Source organism: Neolamprologus brichardi, chromosome 3 (assembly GCF_056152115.1).
Source record: "Neolamprologus brichardi isolate AB-2024 chromosome 3, ASM5615211v1, whole genome shotgun sequence".
In the NCBI taxonomy this organism is placed as follows: Eukaryota; Metazoa; Chordata; class Actinopteri; order Cichliformes; family Cichlidae; genus Neolamprologus; species Neolamprologus brichardi.
In genome coordinates, this window is record NC_142106.1 from 52,084,013 (window position 1) to 52,109,291 (window position 25,279).

The 25,279-nt window shown below is 41.2% G+C and overlaps 2 protein-coding genes across 3 annotated transcripts in view; one reads left to right on the forward strand and one right to left on the reverse strand.

Annotated features, from left to right (window-relative positions):
* Positions 1-15,870, reverse strand: part of LOC148105774 (NACHT, LRR and PYD domains-containing protein 12-like) — a 121,871-nt gene extending 106,001 nt beyond the window's left edge. For both annotated transcript variants that reach the window (XM_087838943.1, XM_087838945.1), the window contains exon 1: positions 15,738-15,870. In XM_087838943.1, the coding sequence (XP_087695069.1) occupies positions 15,738-15,847 (110 nt within the window). In that variant the 5' untranslated portion in view covers positions 15,848-15,870. The remainder of the gene's footprint in view (positions 1-15,737) is intronic.
* A 4,848-nt stretch (positions 15,871-20,718) lies between these two features.
* LOC148105776 (uncharacterized) lies at positions 20,719-23,411 on the forward strand. Its single transcript, XM_087830671.1, has 6 exons — positions 20,719-20,793; positions 21,027-21,144; positions 21,240-21,308; positions 21,471-21,561; positions 22,609-22,702; positions 23,037-23,411. Exons 1-6 carry the CDS (start codon positions 20,719-20,721, stop codon positions 23,409-23,411), a joined length of 822 nt encoding a protein of 273 aa, XP_087686797.1.
* The last annotated feature ends 1,868 nt before the right edge of the window (positions 23,412-25,279 follow it).

The window sequence follows — 25,279 nt, forward strand, 5'->3', positions numbered from 1 at the left end:
CATTACCCAGCATTAGAGGCGGGTGTAAAAAAATGGATTTTCCTATTTAAATGGTTTTAATTTGAATAAAGCGATGTTGATTCATTCAATCCTGAATCGATTTTTAATATAAATGTATTTTGCCAGAATCTCTGGTTAAAGCTCCCAAAAGTATTTCAACAACAACCAAACAGATAAAACAGTAAATGAGAGCAGCTAAACACACAAAGATGGAAACACAGAGCGTGGATCGTTCACTCGACGGCACGTACACGGACACGCTGTCAGGGCTGAAAGTGGACAGCTCACAGATCCTGAAGCTGCAAGTTTCATCTGTCTCCAACCAAAACTGACTGAACCAGCAGCAAAAGAAGATCCAAACTACGTTTTACGTTTGATGAACATCGTCATGAATTCTCTCTGACTTTGACGTTTACTTCCTGCACAGCTCTCTCTCAGTGTACTTCAAGAACAGTTTACCTTCAAAAATCTGTTTCCTGGATTATTCACTGCTCATTACGCACCAGTCTGCTGTTGTGTTCACTGCTGTCGGCCTCCGAAAACAAAGCCTCATTTCTGCTGTTCAATACTGAAGAAATTTAAACCTTTTAAAATGATGACAGATTACAAACTCTCAGCTGTGTCTGTAATCAAACCTCTGTAACTTTGCTTCACTTCAGCAGCATCAGGTCATGTTCACATGTTGATTCATGGTTTGCTTCAGTTTTTGATCGACTGCAGAATATTTTGAAGGTTATCTGCTATAAAAAGCCAGAACAGGAAAATCGGCTTCATGTGTTTCTGTTTGATCCTCAGTGACTTTGACACAAAGGCCTCTGCTGTGATGATCACACCTCTGATCAAGTCTCACAGTGTCAGCTTTGTTTTTATACATATGGATATGTGCTGATAAATGATCAGAATTAGAATATTTCCCACTGTCTGCTGTGTGCCGTGACCTTTGACCTGCTAAAGACAGTCAGCTGTGGATTATTCATTGTTGTGTCTGATACTTAGAACTGTGAGGAAGAACACTACACAGTTAATCAGGGTCCCCTCTCTCTGAATCAGGAAAGGTGGGCAGGCCGCGTGTGGGCCGCGGGCCATATGTTGAGTCTCACTGTTTGAAATGTGAACATTGTTCTGCTGCAGTCAATGGACTAAACCAGAGAAGAAGAAAACAGACTTTACCATGAAGATCCTCAGTGTGGATCAGTATAATATCAGCCTGATGTCTGCAGTTTAGTGTCAGCAAAACTTTCACATTATATTCATCTCAGCACAACTAAAACATGCTGACTGACCTCAGAGTTTCAAGTCTACATCCTGGACTCTCCAGGAAACCGCACAGATGCTTCACTCCTGAATCCTGCAGGTTGTCGTTGTAGCTCAGGTGCAGCTCTCTCAGATGGGAGGGGTTGGACTTCAGTGCTGCTGCTAGATAATCACAGCTGATCTCTGACAAACCACAGAGACTCAATCTGTATAAAGAATGAAAGATGTAAGTTTATTAGACAAAGTGTGAGCTTGAAGTCATTCAGTGTTTCATCATCTGTTCAGAGCTGAAGAAGGTTCAGAATGTAGAAGTTTAAAAAATGGAAACTCCAAACAGCTGAAGCCAACAGGAAGCAGCTTCAAACAAACACAACAAGAGAAAAAACTCTGAATGTTTCACATTAAAGTTGTACATTTATCATAAAAACAGGACAAAGACTTGAAAAAGTCGTGTTTTTCCTTCCAGGAACCACAAGGCTTCACTTTTAAAGGTGAAGTGTGAAAGAAATGGACATATTTGAAGTCCAACACCTCTTTCCAGTCACATTATTAAAGCAGACAAACTACAAGCTCATTTTCATTCCAACCAGTCATCTTCTGACCTGGATTAACAACACTGGTCTCTATGTGCAGCTGGCTGTGAGACTATTGCTCAGGGACCGTCTACAAAGTGCAACACTGAAAGAACATCACACACTAGCTTTGTCCCAAAACGTCTGCTGCATCCTTCGGAGGACCCGGTCTTCGCGGTCTACGTGAGCCGGGTCTTTCAAAGACCGAAAAGGCTGGAAGTGCGAGGCTGTGAAATGGGACGGGCTAGCCTTCAGATTTGCGTCACCGCTATCTCGGTGGAGTTTAATAAACTCGGCCATCTGCTTCTTGCTATCTAAAATATAACAGGACACTGGTGTAAATTCTCGACCATCACACACTTCTGTTTAATCAGTTTTCTGTTTAATGTTTATTCAGCTGTGTGAAAATCCCAGAGGAACCCACCCAATGGATTAATAAAGTTTTATTTAATGTAATAACTTTGATCTCAGCCAAACCGATTTACTCCGGAACAAATAAAACACTGAAAAAAGGCAAACAATTACATTTTTAAGTTATCCGAGTGACTTATATATCATGTTTAACCTGAGTAGCGAAAGAGCGAACTTTTGCAAATATGCGATGTCTTGATAAACCAAGCAGATATTTGAAGTTTACAGAGTTACCTTCTCACCTGAAAATATGTTAAAAGTTTATTTTGTGACCCATAAAGATTAAAAAGAGTAATTTTAAATCTTAGTAGCGGCCGCCATTGTTGGCAGCTGAAATTTGGCTGGGCCGTGCTATGAATTCTGGGATATGGTGGGCCACGAAGGACACACCCGACCCATCCTTCAAATTCGGGGAAATGAAGGACCCATTTGTCGGCCGCATTTGAAGGAGTCGACGAATACGGACAGCCTTCGTCGCCTACCTGTGACGTAATCGGCCTTCAAATGCGGCCTCCGGAGGATGCAGCCGACGTTTTGGGACACAGCTACTAATTTGCTTCCATCATCCAACCTTCAAATGCGTCCTTTAACCTGAGATTCTGGCATTTTGGCCAAAATTAATTTATATTAAAAAATCAATTCAGGATTTTAATGAATCGATATCACGTTTTCCAAGTGAGAATCGATTTTAAACGATAAATCGATAATCAAAACCCACCCCTAATGCATATACACGGGTCTCACTGCTTATTGAAACCCCCTAAAGATCAGATCTGAATCAGACAGGTTTTTGTTTTTTGTTTTCAAATTTTAGACTTTGCTTTGGACTTTTCATCAGTAACACGTGCTTACTTTTTGCAGGAACAGATGAAACTAACATAAATAAATAACTCAAGAGGTGATAGTCAGCAGGGGGTTTACAAGTTATGTGCCGCGTTGTCGGCGGTATAAGCTCGACCACTTGCAAGGTGAGCTGGCAGAAATCACTGAATTCATCAGAGATGATTAGGTTCATTTTGACAAAGTGAGCACATATTTAACCTCCTAGGACCTGGCGTCCACATATGTGGGCATCACATTTTGGGTTGTTTAGACCAAAATACTACATTTTGCTCTACAAGGGCCTGATATCCACTTACGAGGATGTTATACTGCCACTGTGCTATCGAAATTTTAGACCAATATCCTCATATGTGGCTCTCATTTTTCTCAGAAACAAAAATTTGGTAAAATTATAAAATAAAAATCTGGTAATTCTTTGTTTTTACATTCATCAGGTCCCAATCAGCCCAAATATCAAAGAGAAATTAAAAATGAATGCCACGGAGGAGTTCGGCTCTTAGGAGGTTAAAGATTATGCCACTACATTCTTGTCTAGAAGATATTAAAGTGTATTTGGTGACACACAAAAAAGGGTAAAGTTTAAGTATAGTTTGGGTCCACACATGTCCAAACCCTGGTGTGTAGGCCTACTTAGTTTTGAGAAATTGTCATGGGACCAGGGTCTGGGTGACCCAGGGCCTGTAAGGAGTTATGGACACGTGTGTTTTTGGGGCTGCTGTCTCCTGTTTCCATGTTTGTGTATCTAGGTGTGTGTGTGTGGGTGTGTCAGCCAGGAGCCTGGCCACACCTGCAGAGGAGAATTACTCACACCTGCAGCTGATCAAGCCTCGTCAGAGGAGCTACTTAGGAGTGTGGTGGAGCTCTCTCCAATGGTGGATCATTGTGTAACTTCACGTTAGTCTCTTGGTGAGTTAGTTAAGGTTAGTCTGCTGCATTGTGGTGTTGCTGACGGCTGCCTCTTTGTTATTCCCCAGGAGTAACAAACTAACACTGGCAAGAGGACATGTCAGAGTCGGGAACACACTGGGGATTTACTGTTGTTTGGATTATTTAGCATCACTGTAAATAAATGCACTGACCTCATCAAAGAGTCCAGCATTTGGGTCCTCCTTCCCCTCATCACAGTCTGCCACGCAGGCTGTGACAGAAAAGCCCACTAAAAGAACGCCCACCAGACCAAAGCAATGGTTTTGACTTGATCAGCCCCCTAACTTTGATGGGTGAAGCTGACAAATAAAATGTAAATGCTAAATGGCCTGCATTTGTATAGCGCTTTTCTAGTCCTTAAGGACCCCAAAGCACTACACACTACATTCAGTCAGTCATTCACACACTGGGGATGGCAAGCTACATTGTAGCCACAGCCGCCCTGGGGCGGACTGACATGCCGGACACAAGCACCACCGGGCCTTCTGACCACCACCAGTAGGCAAATATGGGGTTAGTATCTTGCCCAAGGATATTTGGCATGCAGCAGCCAGGAGGCAGCCTGGGATCGAACCACCGACCTTCTGATTAGTGGCTGACCTGCTCTGCCACCTGAGCTACAGTCATGTATTTATGAACAGTGATGCAGGGCCAGGAGTAGCAACGTGAATTAAATAAATACATCATTAAATAATTCATTAAATGTGTCAGTAAAACAATTAAAATAGAAAACAAACCAATAATTGATTAAATATGTAATTAATTAATTAGAATTGTACATAAATAAATAATGAATTATTTTAAATGAAATTAACTGATAATTCATTATCAATATATTTTTTAATTAATTATGTACATTTTTAATTACTGAAATAACTAATTCATTAGTGATGTATTTATTTAATACAACCATAAAATTATAATGAATACATGCAACTATAACTGATGACATAAGAATTTGGATTTTTTAAGCTAAAGCGAAGGTGCTGACTCACTTGGCATGTTACTCTCAAATCCTCCCTAATAACAATAAAATAGTTACATTTTAGCCACAAGAGGGCAGCAGCATTAATACAAGTCACATGTATATAAAGGTACAGTGATTATATTACAGTGATTTTGACAAAAAACAAAACAGAAGTTGATGGCAGTGTGTTTTTCCATAACATACCAACCAAATTAAATGATAAAAACTTTATAACTTACAGAACTTTTTTAGATGCTTTGACCACTGGCAGCAGCCTCAGAAGAGCCTCCTCTGAAGCAAAGTATTTCTTCAGGTCAAACACATCCAGATCTTTTTCTGATGACAGTAAGATGAAGACCAGAGCTGACCACTGAGCAGGAGACAGTTTATCTGTGGAGAGACGTCCTGATCTCAGGGACTGTTGGATCTCCTCCACTAGAGAACGATCATTCAGTTCATTCAGACAGTGAAACAGATTGATGCTTTTCTCTGCAGACAGATTCTCACTGAGCTTCTCCTTGATGTACTGAACTGCTTCTTGATTGGTCTGTGAGCTACTTCCTGTTTGTGTCATCAGGCCTTGCAAATGAGTTTGATTAGTCTTCAGACCCAAGAGAAAACGAAGGAACAAGTCCAGGTGTCCATTGGGGCTCTGTAAGGCCTTGTCCACAGCACACTGGTAGAAGTATTTCTCTGTCTGAGAGCTTGTTTGTTGTTCTTCCAGCAGATTGAGTCCAGAGTTGATGAAGGTCAGGTGGACATGAAGAGCAGCCAGAAACTCCTGAACACTCAAATGGACGAAGCAGAACACCTTGTTCTGGTACAGTCCTCTCTCCTCTTTAAAGATCTGTGTGAACACTCCTGAGTACACTGAGGCTGCTCTGATATCGATGCCACACTCTGTCAGGTCTGGTTCATAGAAGATCAGGTTTCCTTTCTGCAGCTGATCAAAAGCCAGTTTTCCCAGTGACTCAATCATCTTCCTGCTCTCTGGACTCCAGTGTGGATCTGTCTCAGCTCCTCCATCATATTTGATCCTCTTGACTTTGGCCTGAACCACCAGGAAGTGGATGTACATCTCAGTCAGGGTCTTGGGCAGCTCTCCTCCCTCTCTGGTTTCCAGCACATTCTCCAGAACTGTAGCAGTGATCCAGCAGAAGACTGGGATGTGGCACATGATGTGGAGGCTTCGAGCTTTCTTGATGTGGGAGATGATCCTGCTGGCCTGCTCCTCATCTCTGAATCTCTTCCTGAAGTACTCCTCCTTCTGTGGGTCAGTGAACCCTCTGACCTCTGTCACCATGTCTACACAGTGAGGAGGGATCTGATTGGCTGCTGCAGGTCGTGTGGTTATCCAAAGGCGAGCAGAAGGGAGCAGGTTCCCTCTGATGAGGTTTGTCAGCAGCTCATCCAATGAGGTGGACTTTCTTGTTTCAGTCAGGATTTTAGTTTTGTTGAAGTCCAAATTAAGTCGACACTCATCCAGACCATCAAGTATGAACACAACCTGGAAGTCTTCAAGCCTGCAGATTCCTGATTCGTTAGTTTGATTAAAGAAGTGATGAACAAGTTCCACCAAGCTGAACTTTTCCTCTTTCAGCACATTCAGCTCTCTGAAAGTGAATGGAAATATGAACTGGATGTCCTGGTTGGCTTTGTCTTCAGCCCAGTCCAGGCTGTATTTCTGTGTTAAGACTGTTTTCCCAATGCCAGCCACTCCCTTTGTCAGCACTGTTCTGATTGGTTCGTCTCTTCCAGGTGAGGCTTTAAATATGTCTTCTTGTCTGATTGTTGTTTCTGGTCTGTCTGGTTTCCTGGATGCTGTTTCAATCTGTCTGACCTCATGTTCATCATTGACCTCTGCAGTCCCTCCCTCTGTGATGTAGAGCTCTGTGTAGATCTGATTCAGGAGGGTTGGGTTTCCTGCTTTAGCGATGCCCTCAAACACACACTGGAACTTCTTCTTCAGTTGGGCTTTATGTTCTTGTTTACAGAGTGGAGCAAATTCTGAAGGTAAGAAATTCAGAAAAAAATATTATACAATAAATATCATAGCCTTTCAGTACCCTGAAAGGATGAATGTCTATTGGTCCATTTCTTCAGCTATTAGGAAAGATCAATATTCAGTGTTTAGAGAAATTCTCTTACTGCTCTGCAGATGGTCAGCCATCTCATGCTGCTTAAGTCTCCTCAAGAAGTGGAGTGTGATCTTCAGAAATGCTTCTCTGCAGCTCTTTCTTTCATCTTCATCCTCACCTTCAAATATCTCCTCATCCTCCTTCTGGCTTTTTATGGTTTCTGGGTGATCTGGACACAGAACCTTCTTGATTTTCTCCAGCTCATTCTTCACAAATGTTGTGATGTGTTTCTCCAGATGCTAGAGAAGAAGACTATATGAATTACCCAGTGGTAAATGGACTGGTTCTTATATAGCTCTCTTTGATACTCTGTGCACACAAAGCATTTTATACAACATGCCTCATTCAACCAAGCACATTGTTCTATGCTTATATACTTTCTTTCACACTCTGATGGATGCATCAGAGGGCAGCTTGGGTTTAGTACGTTACCCAGTACATTTGTCAGCCAGGGTTTGATTCACATACCTTCTGACTAGTAGCTGACCTGCTCACCTCCTGAGCTCCAGTCACCCCAATCTGACTGAAATCATGGAGCCCAAACTCTGATTTATGTTGGACACACTGACAATCCTCTGGTCCACAAAGTGCAGCATAGAGGTGACTGAAAACAACAAATGTAAACGTAGTACTACAAACCATAACCACAGAGTCCAGGTGTGTTTGATGTTGCTGTGCAGACTGACCAGTGGAAACCTCTGCTCTCTCCTGGTCCACTCTGTGGAGGAGTAATGTACAATTAGCTCATGTTATGTCTGTCCACACACAGACACAAGCTAAAGGTCAATGAAGTGATGTTTGGATGTTTGGATTCCACCGTTATATGGAAATCAGCCATTATAACTTGTGTCAAATCTACTTGTACCTCACAGTTTTCTAAGTACACAGAGAGCAGTAAACCTCAGAGCAGCAGCACATCAGACTGTGTGCAAAAAATCTAGAAGAGAAAATATTTTGACCCATTTCTAAATGATTCTTGTGACCATGCTGCACCACAACACCTGATCTCTGGTTTCCTGACCTCTTCAATCCCACTTTAATACTTGACTAAACTCATTTTCCTGTTTAGGTGTTGAGGCAAAGCCACCCATCTACAATGCAGGCAACAGCAAATGGAGCTATTTTTTATTCCCTTTGGGTTTTTTCTACTTTTGTGCTACAAAATGTTCAAGCTGATTAAATTCATTAGAATAAAAGTTCAGATAATTTTCTCATATTAATGTTGGAGGTAGAAATTCAGGTAACTTTGCACAAAAACTGGCAGAAATTTCCTTCAAAGATGGAGTTTTTACTTTAATACTGTGAGTACATTTCAGAGCCTGCACTCTTTTACCTTTACTTGAGTAAAGGAGTTGAATCATTATTTCAGCTTTAAGAGGGTATTTTAACACAAACATCAGTCCTTCTACTTAAGTATGTTTGACACTTTGTTTACGCCTAAATTAACTTTACTGTTAACGAGTTTTCATGTTTCTGTAATCCACCAGTGTGCTCATGCTTTTTTAATTGAAAACACATTTTTAATGATCAAATATAATTATTTTTGTTATTTGTGGATTTTAAATGTCCTTGACAGAGACAGATGATAATCATTATCCTGCACTGTGGTCTCAGGTTTGGTCGAGCTAGCACAAAGAATGGCTGGCTATGTTGAACTTCCTCCTGGGATCTACACTAAGAAGTGAGTCCAACATTAGCAGGGTCTCTTTCCTTTATCTGGATTCACTTTAGCATTCACAGTCACGTGAAGCTTGTTATTAACTCGATAAGTCAACCCAGGGTTTCAGCTGAGCGTCCACATGAAACACATGGTGTTGGCAGCATCTGATCAATCATATTCATGGAGACGTGTATCAGCAACAGAGCAGCTGAGTTTGCAGAAGGAAGTCAAACTAAACCATAGGAACAATATGAGGAGATTACACACATAATAAAATACTAGCAGTAACACAGCTGCTGCAGACAAATCAGTCGTGTGATCGTGTGTGAGAGGAGAAGGACTTTAAAGGAGTTTGCTATTAAAAGCTCTGTATGAATGTGGGAGCATTTGAAGGGCTTTAAAAAGGCCAATATAAAATAAAAGGCAGCAAAATTGCTGACTGTGAAAGTCACCAGACTTATCAGAGCTCTGTGATTAAGACCTTTAAGAACACCTATTTGTACTTGTTGGCATTATATCAAATACACACGTATATTAAGCCTTTGTTTGAACTCTGGTTGAATTTGTTACTTTCAGACTGAAACATCACAGAGGCTGCAGCTGCAGATCTTTTTTTTCACCTGGAAATTTACTTTAAATGTTAGATGGAAAATGTATTGCTCAGTTTAACCAAAGTAAGAACAATAATCCATAAACCTTCACAAAGACAAACATCTCCCCAGAACATTGAGCTGCTGAAGTGTCACTGAAGGGAAAAACTATTTGTCCTCCTCCATCCAGCAACACCTGAAACACCTGAGTGGAAGCTCCTCCCTACACTGTGTTTGAAGCAAAGCACAAAGGAGACACCTGCTGGAGCAGCTGGAGTCCTACAGACACTCAGCCTCTTCACTACACAAACACCTCCTACAACATCCACTCTTTCCACTCTGACTGCTGTGTTTGTGGAAACACTCCAACACACACCGCTTCACATACCAACATAGAAATGTGTGTGAAAAAGAGCTGAGCTGATATTAAACATGAGGATTTATTCAAAAACACAGAGTCAGGAACAACATCTAGACACACATTACCTCTCAGCAGCAGAAGAACATCCTTTAAAGTGAACACCAACATCCTTCGACTTGTTGCTCTTTAAGGAAACACAGCTGGGTTCAGGTCCAGGAGATTCTGGCCTCTTATTGATCCTAAAAGAAAAAAAATAAATGTAACAGCTTCATGAGATAGGAAGAAAAAACTGGAAATATTAAATTAAAGACATGATGAACAATCTCATAAAAATAATGTACTTACTCTTTGTCACATAACAGTCTTTTGTTAAGGTTTACAATAACACCCTTGCTTAGTCTTTGCTCTGTACTGCAGTACTTGCACTGGTTTCACTGGACAAGTCTGCATGTGAATCTACAACTGATCTGACATTGTGGCACAAACACAGTAAACAAACACTACGAGCACCTTGTTTCATGTGCAGTGGCTTTCTTCTCATTCTGTTACTGAACACTGTATGAAAAGCCTTTCACTGCCAGCATCCTTCCAGCCCCACGACAACAAGACCAACTCACATCTTCACAACACCAAGAATTTTTCCCCTTTTCTTTGGAGAAACTGAGAAGCCAATAGGATTGTAGCTCAAACTTGCCCACAGTCCTGCTTCATCACTGCTCACTCCTACCTGTGTTGGTGCTCAGTGGACAGTCATAGCCTGCTGCTAGCATGAATGCTAAATGTACTGCTGTGGATGATCAGCAGAAAAACATGTTGTCAGTTTGACTGTTTGCTGTATTTAAAGTGTTTTTCTCAGTTCATCTGTATTCAAAGTGCATTCGGGGCTTTAGCTGACAGCTCTTTGTGCTAACAAACTAAACTCTCTTAGTTTAAGCCAACAGACTTTACCAAACACAAAGCCTGCTGCTGCCTCCATGGGTTAGCTTGTGTGACTGGTGTTTACACCAATGAAATCTAAATCACACTAATGTGTCCTCCAAGGTGTTTGGTGGGAGCACTGAGTGAAACATAAGAGCTCTGGTAAAATAACAAACAGGGCTGTGAGAGCAACTGAAGTGATAAAAATACTGTTTAAAGATAAAAACACTTTGATGTTCTCTCGTCACCTAACAAAGTCCAAACCCTGTGAACTATTTTAGCTTTAATAATTGTGGATTCAGGTATCCTGAACCCATCTTTGGACATTTGTAATGAAATATTTTAAAACTCCATCAAAGACTCCTGATGTGGCTGTTTGGAGAAGGAAAAGAGGGACAAAGTGGAGCGTCGAGCTGAGGCTTCATTCACTGCAAACCTACAGTTATGTTTTCTTATTTCTGCTGTTTGCATGTTCACAGCTGAAATAAAGCTGCCTCTTTGACTTCATCCTGTTGTGTTTGGGTCCAATCCTGCCTGCCACACAGCGCTACAGGACAAAGTCTAATATTTTTATCTTTTTAATGAATCTTTGGTCATATTTATCCAGGAAAACACAAACATGTAAAGGAGTCATCACAGTTCTCTGACCTCGTTGGTCCAGGTTCACCACTGAAGACTGGAGGTTTATCTTTGGACACATCACTCCTCACAGACGGACAGCTGGATCCTGCAGACTGTGACCTCTGACCTCTGCAGACACAAACATGTTTTATTCAATGATCAATTCTCTGATGAAGTGATTAAAGCAGCTGTGATCACACAGACTTCAGATAATGCAGCTGTTTCCTGTCAGTAACAGTCCTCTTAGATTAGAGTTCAGCTTTTTACAGGAAAACAGATGTCCCTGAATGCAACAGTGAGACACAGTCTGCCTGTGTGGCTGTGATAGCTGCCGTTAGGAGCGCTCATGTGTTTGCAGTTAGACGAGGAGATGTTACCATCATGGACATGTTAACAAATCCTGCAGCATCACGTGGCACAAACACTTTGTGTTCCTGTCATCTGCAAGCAACAGGAAGTTCATTAATAAAGGCGGGATGGAGACGTGACTGTGATGGTTCTCCTTCATCCAGCTGTTACACACATCTAAAAAACACATGTGAATCTCTACAAATTACAAGTACGAATTTTGACCCAATTTTTCTTCCTTTCATCTGATTGGTAAATGTCATGTCAATCACAAATGTAACAATCCAGTCAGAGAACAGATGGGTTTGGCTGTCGGAGGGGCACTTTTTTTTAAACTGCAGGTCCTTGAAGGGTAATACAGTTTGAAGCTGGAGGATCTCTATATAAATATCCAATAGCAGCAAGGTCCCCTAACTTCTCAGTTTTTGAACTGCAGGTCCTTGAAGGGAATAAATGCCCTTTTACATGCCAACCCAGTGTTTTCCTTCATCTCCACGAAGGAAAACAGTCTGTGGTCGTCTGAGTTTGGTGATTTTTGTGTCACAGGTCTACGTGCTTAATAAAGGAACTTCCACAGCCTTTTCAACAGCGTGTATTTTGGAAATGACAGTCTTCATTAGAAAGCTTTCTTCGTTATGAATTAGCATACATGTTTTTATTGAACATTTGAAGAACTAGCAAAAAAAACAAAAACTCTTGTAGAGGACATAAAGTCAGAGATAGAAACGACAAGGAGCAGGTGCATCTAGTACAGGTAGAGCTGCTGCAAAAACCCAAAGAGCTCAGCAGCTAGCGTAACAAATTCTGGATTCTTTGCTTTTAGTTAGCATTAGCAGCACATCCTGCGTCCGATGTGAAAGGACCTTTATGCTGCGCACTGTGACTCACAGCAATGGTCCCGGGTCAATTCTGACTTTGTGTTAAACTAATCCTAAAGTAATAATGGTATTTCTAACCACTGATATACCACAACTTTATCCTTTCAACAGCTACTGAAAGTTAGGGGACCTAACTGCTATTGGATATTTATATAGAGATCCTCCAGCTTCAAACTTTATTACCCTTCAAGGACCTGCTGTTTAAAAAAAGTGCCCCTCCGACAGCCAAACCCATCTGTTCTCTGATTGGATTGTTACATTTGTGATTGACATGACATAGACCAATCAGATGAAAGGAAGAAAAATAGGGTCAAAATTCGTACCTGTAACTTGCAGGGTTTTTTTTGGCTAAGTCCACACACAAATCTTTTTTACACCTACAAATCCTGATTTACAAGTACAAAATATTTATGACCACAATTTGAGTCCATACGAGCTGACTGCTTACAGAGTTCATACTCAAACTCATAGGTGTCAAACTCTGGCCCGCGGGCTAAATTTGGCCCGCAGCCCAATTACATTAGGCCCGTGAAGCCATCCCAAATTACTATTAGAGCTGGCCTACTGGTATTATACAGCTAATATATATATTGTTTAGTATTAAGCTTTGCTTGTTCCATATTCAGCTTTTCAGCAAAACATGTTCATAAGAAAAGATTGATTCTTATATCTGGAGGAATAAATATATTTCAATAAATATTAAGTTTGAGTTTGACACCCCTGCTCTAACTGCTAGCTGCTCTGCTAGCTAAGCTAACTCAGTAACAGTGACTCTGACAGCAGTTACTGTGGAACAGCGGCCGAGCTCAGGACACATTCAGTGTGTTTAGTCTGAGTCCTGGACTCTGATTCAATGGATTCAATCCAGCTCAGAGTTTCATGTGTTCATCAGAATAAAATACATGTACTAATGTAACAGAAGTAATCCTCTGAATGCAGGACTGTAATGGAGGATAAATAAGGTTTTTACAGCCTGAAAGAAACATTCAGTTCATATACTTGTAGACAGTGAAGCAGTTTTTAATACTGCAGCTGTTTCCTTCACCTGTGTGTGTGTGAGCCACACCTTCATGTGCTGCTTTAGAAATATGTGGTCTGACTGCTCAGACTGAGTCTAGGAGGAAAGTTCACACGCTGGAGAAAGTTTTGTTCCTAACTTTGTCAGAGTTTGGCTCCAAAGACAAAGAAGACGGAGCTCACAGTCTGTAGATGGTCCTCAGTGTGTGTGTGAAGCCAAGAAAGCGTTTATGTCAGCAAATCAGTGTGTGTGAAGAGTCTGAGGGAGTGTGTGAATGAGACTAAACACTGAAACCAACAGTCCAAGAAAAGCGTCTGGATTTCTTTAAGTTAAACTTAAAGAAATCCAGACGCTTTTCTTTTTGTCTCCATAATGCTGCAATGTTATCTGCCCCAGAAACACACTGTGCAGAAGCTCTGATGGTGACACAGAAAAGTCAAAGTTGAGATACTTCTGTACACCTTTGATTAGACTCATTATAAAAAGGAAAAAAAGTTTAACACAGTCATGTTTCCAGTTCACTGACTTACATTTATTCCATGGACACTCACTCTAACCTGAACCACAGCTACAACCCAACATTGTTGAGGCCTCATCTCCTCCTTTCCTGACTGTAGAGGTTAAATATGCAACAACCAACAAATAAAAGAATTTGGTTCATTTCAAAGAAATTCACACGGTGACCAAGTAAAGTAACCGTAGTAAAGGAGACAACATCCCGTTGATGGTGGGATTATTTTAAAGATTCGCTTTAGTCACGTCACCAAATGCAGTTGAACCACCCGTGGATCCATGTTTGACCATTCTACCACTCTGAGCTCTGCTTTTTAATCATTTTATTATTATCATCATTCATTTATTCATTCTTTGGAGGGGGGCTATTTCCTAATGCCGCCCTAATAAGGTGATGTTCAAGGGGAAATATAACAGAAACTCTTTCAGTGTTATTCATTAATAAATTAACAGATAAACTGTGAAGAAGAAAAAAACTGAGATTTAAAGGAGAGAGTGAGAAACTTGATCATCCATCCTCATAATACATGTTTATCAGTATCTGCTGTGACCACACTGCAGTAATAACTACAAGTCTACATTTCTGTGACTGTTGATCAATCACAGCAGGAATCTGAGCTCATCTCTGCACACAGAGCAGCTTCAGCTCTGGGATAAACTGCTCGCTTCACGTCCTTCTCAGCTCACAGACACTCATCCTGATATTTTCCTTTAACATTTGATGCTATAATTCATCTGAGTTTACACTTTATCTGCATAAATACAGAAAAACAGACCCAAACACCAGAAACCATCAGTTTCACCATGTAGAATATATTGTTGTTTCCTTGCTTTTAATCCAGAGAAAAACTCTGATTTTGATTTTCTCTGTTCTCTTTGCCACAGCCCATCCCAGCAGCAGCTGAAGCAGCTGACTGTCACAACACTGAACAACACTTTAGGAGGAATTTCAGAGGTCAGTAAAGCTCCAGTTTCAACATCAGTTAATTAATCATAGTTCATCATAAATGTGAACCTGGCTGGCACACATGTTAATGTTAGCCATTTAAATATTAGCAGTTAGCTGAGGCCACAAGAAGAAGAGGCCCTAGAAGAACAATGGATGATAAGATTAGATTTTCAAGACTAGGCAGAGACGTGTTTTCCTTTACTGTCTCTTACAGAGGAGGGAGCAGATACCAGACGAGGTCACGGAGGTACGGGGAGGATTCGCAGCAGACAGCAAGACTGCCACGTCCATGCAAGAGAGCGATGGCTACGATAATCTCTGTTTTTGTCTCACTATATAATGTTGTACAGCCCATTTGAGGGTTATCCTCTCCGTGAACCAGATGCTTGATTTCACACGGAGGTCCACCAACTGAATTTGATCAGTTATGGAACGATTTACCTCGACAGGCTCCTTCACTCGCTGCTTTTAAACCTCCTTTAAAACACACTTTTACTCCCTGACCTTTGACCCAGTGTGACATGTTGACTCACTACCTCAGACAGCTTAAAAATAATCTTTTTGTTTTTTGGTGCTGCCTAAAAGAACTGTAAAATATCTGTCCTATATACAGTTATGTTCATATATTTTTGTACTACATCAGGAAACTCAAAAATATAGTTTGTAATATTTTAATCCTTATTATTAAAACTGTTTTTGTCATTTTTCTTCTCCCATTGCACCAAAAATCATTATTTACACTGAATAAATGAGTCAGCAGCTCTCTTACATTGTTGCTGCAGGTTCATTACTGAACAGTGGAGGTTCTTCTTTGGACCAGTCACTCCTCACAGACACACAGCTGGATGCTGCAGATCCTGCTCCATCCTCTTGCTCCATCTTCTTGATGTCAGGGTGGAGTTAGTCTGAGAGGCAAACACACACACTCAGAGGTGCTGTTGTACTGGAAGCATCACACTGACGGGTTTCTAAAGTTCTCATTGATCATTTCATGGAGTTTCTGTGGTAAACACTGTCCTGTGACGTATGTGTTATGGTGAGGGTCATGAGGGCGAACCAGCCCCACTCCTTACTCCTCATATTTCAGCCTGAAGCACAATAACAGCCTAAACCTAACCAGGAGGCTGTAACCTCAAAGGGACTTCATGGTTAGAAATAAAGGTTCAATGAAATGAAGCAGATCATAAAAAGTTCCAACTTTAAAAGAAGCATCCACACGATGACGGCACAGCAGAGGAGCACTTTCTCTAACACACTGATTCAGTTCCACTGACACAAGGACACACACAGGAAGGCACACACACACAAGCCTTTATAAGAAATGACACAATCATCTGCGCTTGACTTGTCAATCCAAGTCCTTAGCCCATGAGCCTGCGGTATCAGACCACAGATATTCCCTTACTTTGAAAAAATAAAGACAGTTTTCAGAACAGACCTGATGTTTATGCTACAGCCTGTTTACCAATATAATCAATATCAGATATCAGAGCAACAGAAACCTAGGTGATCAGGACGCTGGGACTGAGAACAGGAAGTGGCTCAAACGTCACAGTTTCATGACGTCACCCTGAACTCCACTCACGGAGTTTCTGTCGCCATTGTAGTTTTTAAAGTCCCGTGATAAAGGCGGGTCTTTCTGTGAATCCGCACGCTCATTGGCTAATAACTTGAGATTGACACATCGTTATCCAATGAGCGTGCGGGAACTTCCGACATAAAGTTGTTTCCTTTGAAAAACCAAAGTCTGATTATTTTTGCCTCCACTGACGGAGCCTGTTGTTCCCGCCACAGAGACACAGTAATGTCAGAGCGGTGTTAACACTCACCCTGCCTCAGCACAGCTCTCACTCTCTTCCTGCTCTCTCACACTAAACAGAGGCTAAGCTAAACTCACTTCCTCTCTACTTACAGGAAACCAGCACAGAGGAGCCTCACATTTCACCCACAGACACGAACAGCGTGGGATTATTTTATGTCATAAGAAGAAACATATTCATTTTAACACTCACCTGCCTCAGCTCCACCTTCCTCCACCTGCTGCTCTGAACGGAGGCTCAATACTTTCACTTTCACTGCTCCTCCCTAAACACAGAGGATGCTGGGACTTGTAGTTTTTTCCTTCTGGTACGTCTTCATCTTTGTTTGTTTGTGTTTGTGTTCAAGTTATTTCGATCATGTAAACATCAACAGAACAAGTGAAGCCACACAGAGTTTGCATGTCGAGGTGGGTAGGAGGGTTTGGGTTCATTAAAAAAATCACCATCCCTTCAGCTTGTTCGTGGCCAAAAGTGTCCATGTGTTATGTTTTTGTTTCTTTGCTACTTTTTCTGCATAAAGTTTTTTTATAAATATAAAATAGTCATTACTTTTTACGTTTTTAATCCTTCAAACTAGGGATGCACCGATACCACTTTTTTGGAAACGAGTACGAGTACGAGTACTTGCATTTCAGTACTCGCCGATACCGAGTACTTAATAAAAACATGATTTAAATTTACAGGTAACAGCTTTAGTCCTATAATTTAACAAACAAAAACAAACAAGGGACTGGTTTGGTATTAAGAACATTTATTTAAAATGAAAAGCATGTTGTATGCAACATATTACAGAATAAATAATTATGAAAAAAAAAATTAAACAGTGACAGTGCAACTCCAGTATTGTTTTCAGTTTATTGTAAACTTTGCCGCTTCGGACAACACAAGGGGCATTAATAAACATCTTTGCTATTTAGTGAACAATATTTGAATAAACTAACAACATCCACCAACATAGAACTGTGGCAGTCAGTGCAACTGAGGTAGGTATTAACATCAAGTCTAAGATGACTCACTTAATGGAGAGAAAAAGTGAGTGGCAGGTTTTTTTTTAAGAAAAGTAGCTTTTCTGCATTATCAGCAGTCAGACTGTTTCTGTTTTCATCTATAATGTGTGACACTGAGCTAAAAAGCCTTTCACTTTCCACACTGCTACATGGGGCTGAGAGGTATTTACTCGTCTGTTTCTCTGTTTAGAAGTCTAGCACAGTCACAGCTGGGATGACATCAGAGGCTAGTGCGTCGTAGCTGCTCACTTTTTTTAGTTAGTTCCTCAAAGGGGGCGAGGATGGCAACAGTCGTCTCCATAAGAGCCCATTGGTGAGCGGTGAGATAGTCAGGGAGTTCATAATCGGACACATACACCCCCAGCACTCGCTTTTGCTCAATGAGGGACTGGAGCATGTAATACGTGCTGTTCCAGCGCGTCTGTACGTCCTGCTGCAGTCTTTTTATTGGCTGGTTGAGCTGTCCCTGAATGTCCTCGAGGCGGTAGTAGGCTAAGGCGGAATGTTTAAAATGCCCAACTATTTTCCGTCCCACTGCTATAGCATCAGCTATGCTCCTCTGTGATAATAAGCGTGGGTAAATAAGCGTGGGTAAATAAGCGTGGGTAAACTCTTTGTACTCGTTGTCGTGTTGGGATTTTGGTGCTTGATTAAATTACTTGTGTTAAATGCGCTACCTTTTGAGCCTCCTCTGGACAATTTTGCTGAGCACAATTTGCAGTCTGCCTTTATTTTCGCGTCTTCGTTCACTTTGAAATAGTTCCACACGGCTGACTTGTCTCGCCTGCCCTTCTCTCAGCTCTGAGCTGCAGCCGGGGCGTGGGGGCGGGCACTCGACGCCTGTGATTAACCCCTTACATGCCGTTCAAACATAGACAGGTCTCAGACCGTGGTATCGGGGGACTTTTAACGAGTACGAGTACTTTAGAAAATGTGGTATTGAGGCCGATACCGGTATCGGTGCATCCCTACTTCAAACACCCTTTTCTAGTACAATGCACTTGTTTAAAGACAACCTCAAAACTCACCATTTCATATATCAGCAGCTACTGGAAATTATTGTACAGTGGTCCCTCACTGTAACGCGGTTCACCTTTTGCGGACTCGCTCTTTCGCTGATTTTTTTTTCTTTAACAGCACATTGTGTTGTGCGTTCTGATTGCTGTAGACCATTGTCAATCAATCTAGTGCCGTGTCTTCTGCACGGCAGCGGTCCTCAACACCCGGGCCCGTTTGGTACCGGGCCGCGAGAGGTGAGGCTCGGGTGTGAAGAGTATGGTTTTCAGGGTTTTTAATCGTTAAGTCGGGTTCCCTGGGTCTTTTCCCGTGTTGTGGTCGTGTGTCTAATTTTGAAAGAACTATTTACGCGTTACCATAGCGACCAGAGAGCATTAAGAAACAGAGAGGAGGATGTTACTCTCAATGTTGTTGGTGCATTTCAGGAGGACGCTGCTAATAAAGTTACAGAGTCACACAGTGATTTACAAAATACCACCGTTTTTGTCTTTGTCTGTATCATTTTATTTTGTTGTATTTATCTGCGACACCTTAAAGGCCGGTCCGTGAAAATATTGTCTGACATTAAACTGGACCGTGGTGCAAAAAAGGTTGGAGACTGCTGCTGTACAGTACAGAATTAGTTTAGTTTCTCAAATTTATATAAATCTTCGATCGCTAGCAGTGTAACTCTGAAGTGCTGCACTGTATGTTTGTAAGTTTTCTTCCCGACAAACACAACAATGCCGACGAAACGTTTTGCACGGTTTCATTGTATAATACTGGACTTATGTTTCTACGAAGGTTTGAACTGTAAGAGTGTTTAAACAAAAGAAAAAAGTGTGAAAATGTTTGTGCCTGTCTGAGGAAAGTGTATAAACAACCCGTTCTCACTCCCGACGTGTAAAATACTGACGATTTTTCACGTCCCTTAACTTCTCATGCTGACGCTAAAGGTACCCTTCCACGTTTTTATGAGACGCTGTGGGTTGTCAATTCATTCAAATATGAACCCGCTCGCGGCGATCAGAGACGCTTCGAGCAGAGGCTCCACCATCCATTTACTCCAATAATAACCCCGTCACGGTGAAACATGAAGCACAATCTAACTGGAGAACCGGGGACCCTCTCCCCCGACGTGTTTTTCTCCCTAATTCAAAGCTTTCTTTTAAGGACATCGTTAACATTTCTCAACAAAAACACACGAAAGTGTCACTGATAATTCAACAATAAAATCGCTTCATGTTGTGGCCATCACACAGTTTTTTCCAAATTTATTCATGATCTGAAAGTGCGCAGATTTAACGTACATAATCCTTGGTTGGGTTTATTATTTTTATTTCACATGTAAGACACATTTATAGTTTTATTCACCATTCCTGTTAGTTTTGGATGCGCTCGGCTCCAACCAATCAGACGCAACATGTGTAAGCAAAGGATGATGGGAGAACAGAGACCCGTTTATAAGAATAAGAAAAAGGAGGCGGAATTGATTAATTCTAATGCAGGTATGTAAAAAATGTAAGATTACTTTGTTTAAAGTAATACCTTGATGTGTGTTTCAAAGTTTGTTTTTCATAAAAGCTTCAAACAAACAGAGGTGACTGATCTCGGAAACGGTTTAATGCATTTAAAAATGGCTACAGCTACCGTCAGCATGCTTGCTAGGTTACGTTTACACGTGGCTACTGCAGCATTAGCCATTTAATCCAACGACGATGGATTAAATCTATTACAAACATTAAAGGACTTGTGTGTTGCAAAATACCCTCACATGGTGCTTAAAGCAGTTTTTGCGCTAAGAGTTCTGCTAGCTCTTTACAAACTGATGATGCTAACGTTAATTGCTAACGTTAACCAGAGCGCCAAGACTGAAAATCATTTGAATTGCGTTAGTTATGTGTTTATGTCACTGAGTTCTGCAAAAATGATGAGTGATTCAGAGGATCTCGAGCTGGAGGAAGAGCTTCAAGCTGCTGACAAACTCCTTCAAGATATGCAGGTAACATTTTTTTTAATGTGATGTAGTGGAAACAATTGTTAAAGAGGGAACACATTTGTCTAATTTATTTTATGTAGTAAATGTTATATTATTTGATATATATATATACATATATAAATTATATATATAAGTTTATGTGAAATTAAGTTGGTTAACTTAAGATGTTTGATAATCTTTGCTTTAATCATGGACTGTATTTTAGTTGTTGCATTTTTTCCTCATTAATTGCGTAGAATGATGCACAGAGTGAACCTCAGCCAAGACCAGTGCGCTGGAAAAAACGTGACAGACAGGGAGATTTTATTCCTCAAAGACCATCATCCAGTCGAAGTACTAGTTGCATGCCACGTGGTCAGTGTTCTCACAACCATTGATTTTATCTCACAACTTGTTTTCACCAAAGAATTTCAGTAAGTAAATATTCTTCAATCTCTTTTTCCCCCCAGTGTCATCAGATCAGCATCAATGTCCACGTGAAGAACCTAGTTATGTTGCCAGTGTCAACCCAACAAAAGGTACTTTACCTTCTTTTATATATTGTGATTCCTTTTTTAAAGTTTACTTTTATATTTGTTGTTATAGTTGAGTTAGGCAGGGCTTTTGTACAGTCCTAAGAAACATACTGCCTAGAGTGTTTTTCACTTTGTGGAAGAGTTTCTTTATTTTTTTTCTGTTAGTGTGTGGAACTGAGGTCCTTCGTCAGGAGCTCCTTCAGCTGTTGGAGGGTGGAGAAGAGGACGCAGCCATGACTTGTGAGACGTCGTCTGAGTCAGTTGCTACTCACTAGGAGATCAGAAACATGGTGTCCTCGCAAAAGTGGAAAGAGGCCAGGCCTTGTCTTATAGACAATATGTTAGCTACTCTGGATCCACAGTCACACCGTGTGTGTCAGTGTGGCAAACAAGTAGTTGTGAGGTGTCTGCAGAGAGGCAGTAACAGGAGGGTTTTTGCAGCCTTCATCAGAGTTTCACAAGCCAATAGTTACGGTTTTTAAGTCTTATGCATTTATTTCTATGCACTGTGAGTGTGTGCTGTTATTGTATATTTATTGTGTATCATTTAATTTCCAATTCTTTTTATATATATTGTCTGTTTTTAATGTTAGTTCAGCTGTTGCCTGTGCAAAGGCCAGACTATGTGTGTGACTGCCCAGCAGGTAACGTTGAGGTTTCACCCGGAGCAATTGTGGCTCTTGTAACCATAAATGGTAAGTTGCTCTTTTGTCACACAGTACATACACAATAGATGTGTTTGCAGGTTTTATTGCAAATTGTACATTGCTACATTGTTTTGAATTACCCTCGGCCTGCAGTATATGTGGGCACCTGTCAAAGGTCATTTGGATTTACCAGACCGCTTTGAAAACAACATGAAATCTTCACAACATGAAAAAAATGAATGTCTTTGTTGAGCCATGACTGGATTTATCCTTATCCTTCCTAAAGGCCGTTATAACCTTGCACTGCCAGTGGTGAGCTGCACCAGCTGTGACCTAATGTGGTCCCCCTCAGTTAAGGACTTCCAGGGTGGTGGATATTGGCCTGGCATCTTAAATTTCTGCACCCTGTTTTCAATGGATGTCTTTCAGTCTTTCTATGACATTAAGAAGGCTGCACCAAGGATGTCACTTAAGGCATTTGTCAAAGTGCTGGATGAAAGAACAGCCCATTTTGGAAGGGTGAGTTTCTAAATTTGTCAAGTTTAAGGAAATTGTGCAAATCAGTGTTAAAAAAAATACATAAAATCAAATATGGATTTGTACAAAAATTGTATTTTGATGTTTCTTTTCAAACAACTATCACTGTGTTCGTTCAGCACTTCAGAGCAGGGGAACTTTGAAGGTGTCTTCATTGAAAAAGATGAGGAAGTTGCTGAGTTTGTGAAATACATCCACAGACACACAAATGATGTAAGATACACATATATATCAGTGCTGTCAGCGTTAATCTTGTTAAAATGACGTTAACGCCATAACCACATACACATACGTGTGTGGATACATATTTGGATGGGTGGATATTTATTTTGTTTTTCTCTTGGTGTTGTCGTAATACTATTTACTTGACTTTATCTTAATGCATACTTAGTTTTGTCACCATGTGTATTTAAAAAAATAAAAACATGGTTTTTATGAGGTGTTGTGTGAACGTGACTTAAGGCTAATTCAGCGAATTCTTTTGCATTTGTGTTAAAAAAGTTTGTCCCTGATAGGGCGTAATCACGTCGTGTCTTTGAGTGTATAGGTCCCAGGGAAAGGGTTGTGTGGATCTTCATCTTGGACTGCAGCAAAGGAGTCGACCAAAAAGTCCACTGGGAAGTTGGATGAAGAGGGCATGGAAATAGCTGTTTGTTTGCTGTTAGTCCTCATAGCTGCATTGAACATGTTTCGAGGGGAGATCTTTGCTTACCCCCTTTTTCTCCAGAGGAAGTTGGCAGCTAGCGTCTCAGGACATATTATGTTCCTTTGCTCCGATGTGGCCTGTAAATATTTCCCATATTTAACCAACGTGGCTCAGCAGTGCCCTGAGCTGAGGAACCTCTTGTCAATGCGTCCTTTTCTCTCCGTCATGCATGCAAAAGCTCACACTTGGATATGCGAGGTATACTGCAGCTTGTAGTCTTGGATAAGTTTAAGACATTTTGTTATAAGGTTGGTTGAATTCAGCAGTCATGTATTGTGACCTCCTTTCTATAGATCAAATAGGGAGGTGCGTTTCAGGATGGGGCCGGTTCTACAGTTGGAGAAGAGGTGGAACAAGTAAACAGTTTCCTGTCTAGGGCGGCCATCACAACGAAGTACATGTCAAAAGCAGGTGTGTGTCTGTGTGTGAGATTCCACTCAGTCTCCTGCTCATTAATTAGTTAATAAGTACTCTTAGATCATAAGGATCTTTAGAGAACAAGTGGAGAGCCTGAATGCGAGCAGAAATGAGCTGGGTGTGGATGACAACACACTGCAGCAATGGGTGGCCGATGTGCAGCAATGGGCTGAAGGTGAGTCTCAATATAATGCACTCGTGTATAACAACAGGACCCACCACCAGGGGCGATCGTGGCTCAAGAGTTGGGAGTTCGCCTTGTAATCGGAAGGTTGCCGGTTCGAGCCCCGGCTCGGACAGTCTCGGTCGTTGTGTCCTTGGGCAAGACACTTCACCTACCGCCTACTGGTGTTGGCCAGAAGGGCCGATGGCGCGATATGGCAGCCTCGCTTCTGTCAGTCTGCCCCAGGGCAGCTGTGGCTACAACTGTAGCTTGCCTCCACCAGTGTGTGAATGTGTGTGTGAATGGGTGGATGACTGGGTGTGTAAAGCGCTTTGGGGTCCCTAGGCGGGACTAGTAAAAGCGCTATACAAATGCAGGCCATTTACCATTTACCATGGCCTCATTAAAGAACTTAGAATTAAGATCTTTCTGACAGTGTCAACAAACAATGAAAAATAAGCCTTGTAAAAACACAATTGATGGCAGAGTTGTTGCGTTTGATCAAATTGGATTGGACCTGGGTTGAAGTGATGTCGTACTAGTTGGTTTTATAAACCTGAACACCAACATACTTGTTATCTCATGATAATGCAGCACATGAAGGCTCCAGATGTCTTATAATGAATATCATCAAGTCAGTGATTACAGAGTCCACTGTAGTTTGGTGACTGTTACTCATCCTGTGTTCTGATTAATATTCCTCTCACTTAGAAACGGATCAAACTGATGGCAGCCTTGGAGCGTTGCAGGCACGAATAGAGGAGCTTGTCGTCATCATCAGAGTGCGAACACAAAGTCTTTACAGACAAAATGGTTTCACAGTTTCTTTGAAATGGACCGTTTGATGCTCAGTTTGTACAGCTTGTACAGCTACTTTGTAAACAGAATAAAATCAGATCCAGGTTTGTTTAAGCTGGATGTGATTTGTTCTAGCAAAGAAATTGATGGGTGTAGATTAAAATGTAAATATATGCATTATGTGAAGGTGTGAATTTTTTATGATTATTTACAGATAGCAACAAGAGGCGACACTGAATTCGCAAGGTCATCTTAGATGAGAAGAAACGCTTGGTGGCTGCTGTTGACGACTACAACAACCTCGCTGAACCAACAAAGCAAATCGTATCCAGTGATGCCCTCATCCAGACCGACGTTTGGCCCTGGCAGAGCACAAGTGAACGTAAACTCTTGATTTCTAAATATCCTTTTTAAACAAACTCCCAGTATCTGAGCAGCAGTTGAATGTTTTGTTCTTGAATCATAATATGCAACTATGTTTTGCCATCTGATGTTGTTAAACTGTAGCTGCTGCTGACCTCCGGACAAAGAGAAAGGTCTTTGAGAAGGTGATGGCTGTGAGGCGCCTGAGAGAGGAGGAGATGATCCTTTGCAGGGAGATGCAGCATCACTGGACAGTGTTGCGAATGGGATCTGTGGTGTTGGGGACAATCTCCTCAGACTGTAAGCACATCTTTTATTTATTTATACATTTGGTGATGAATTG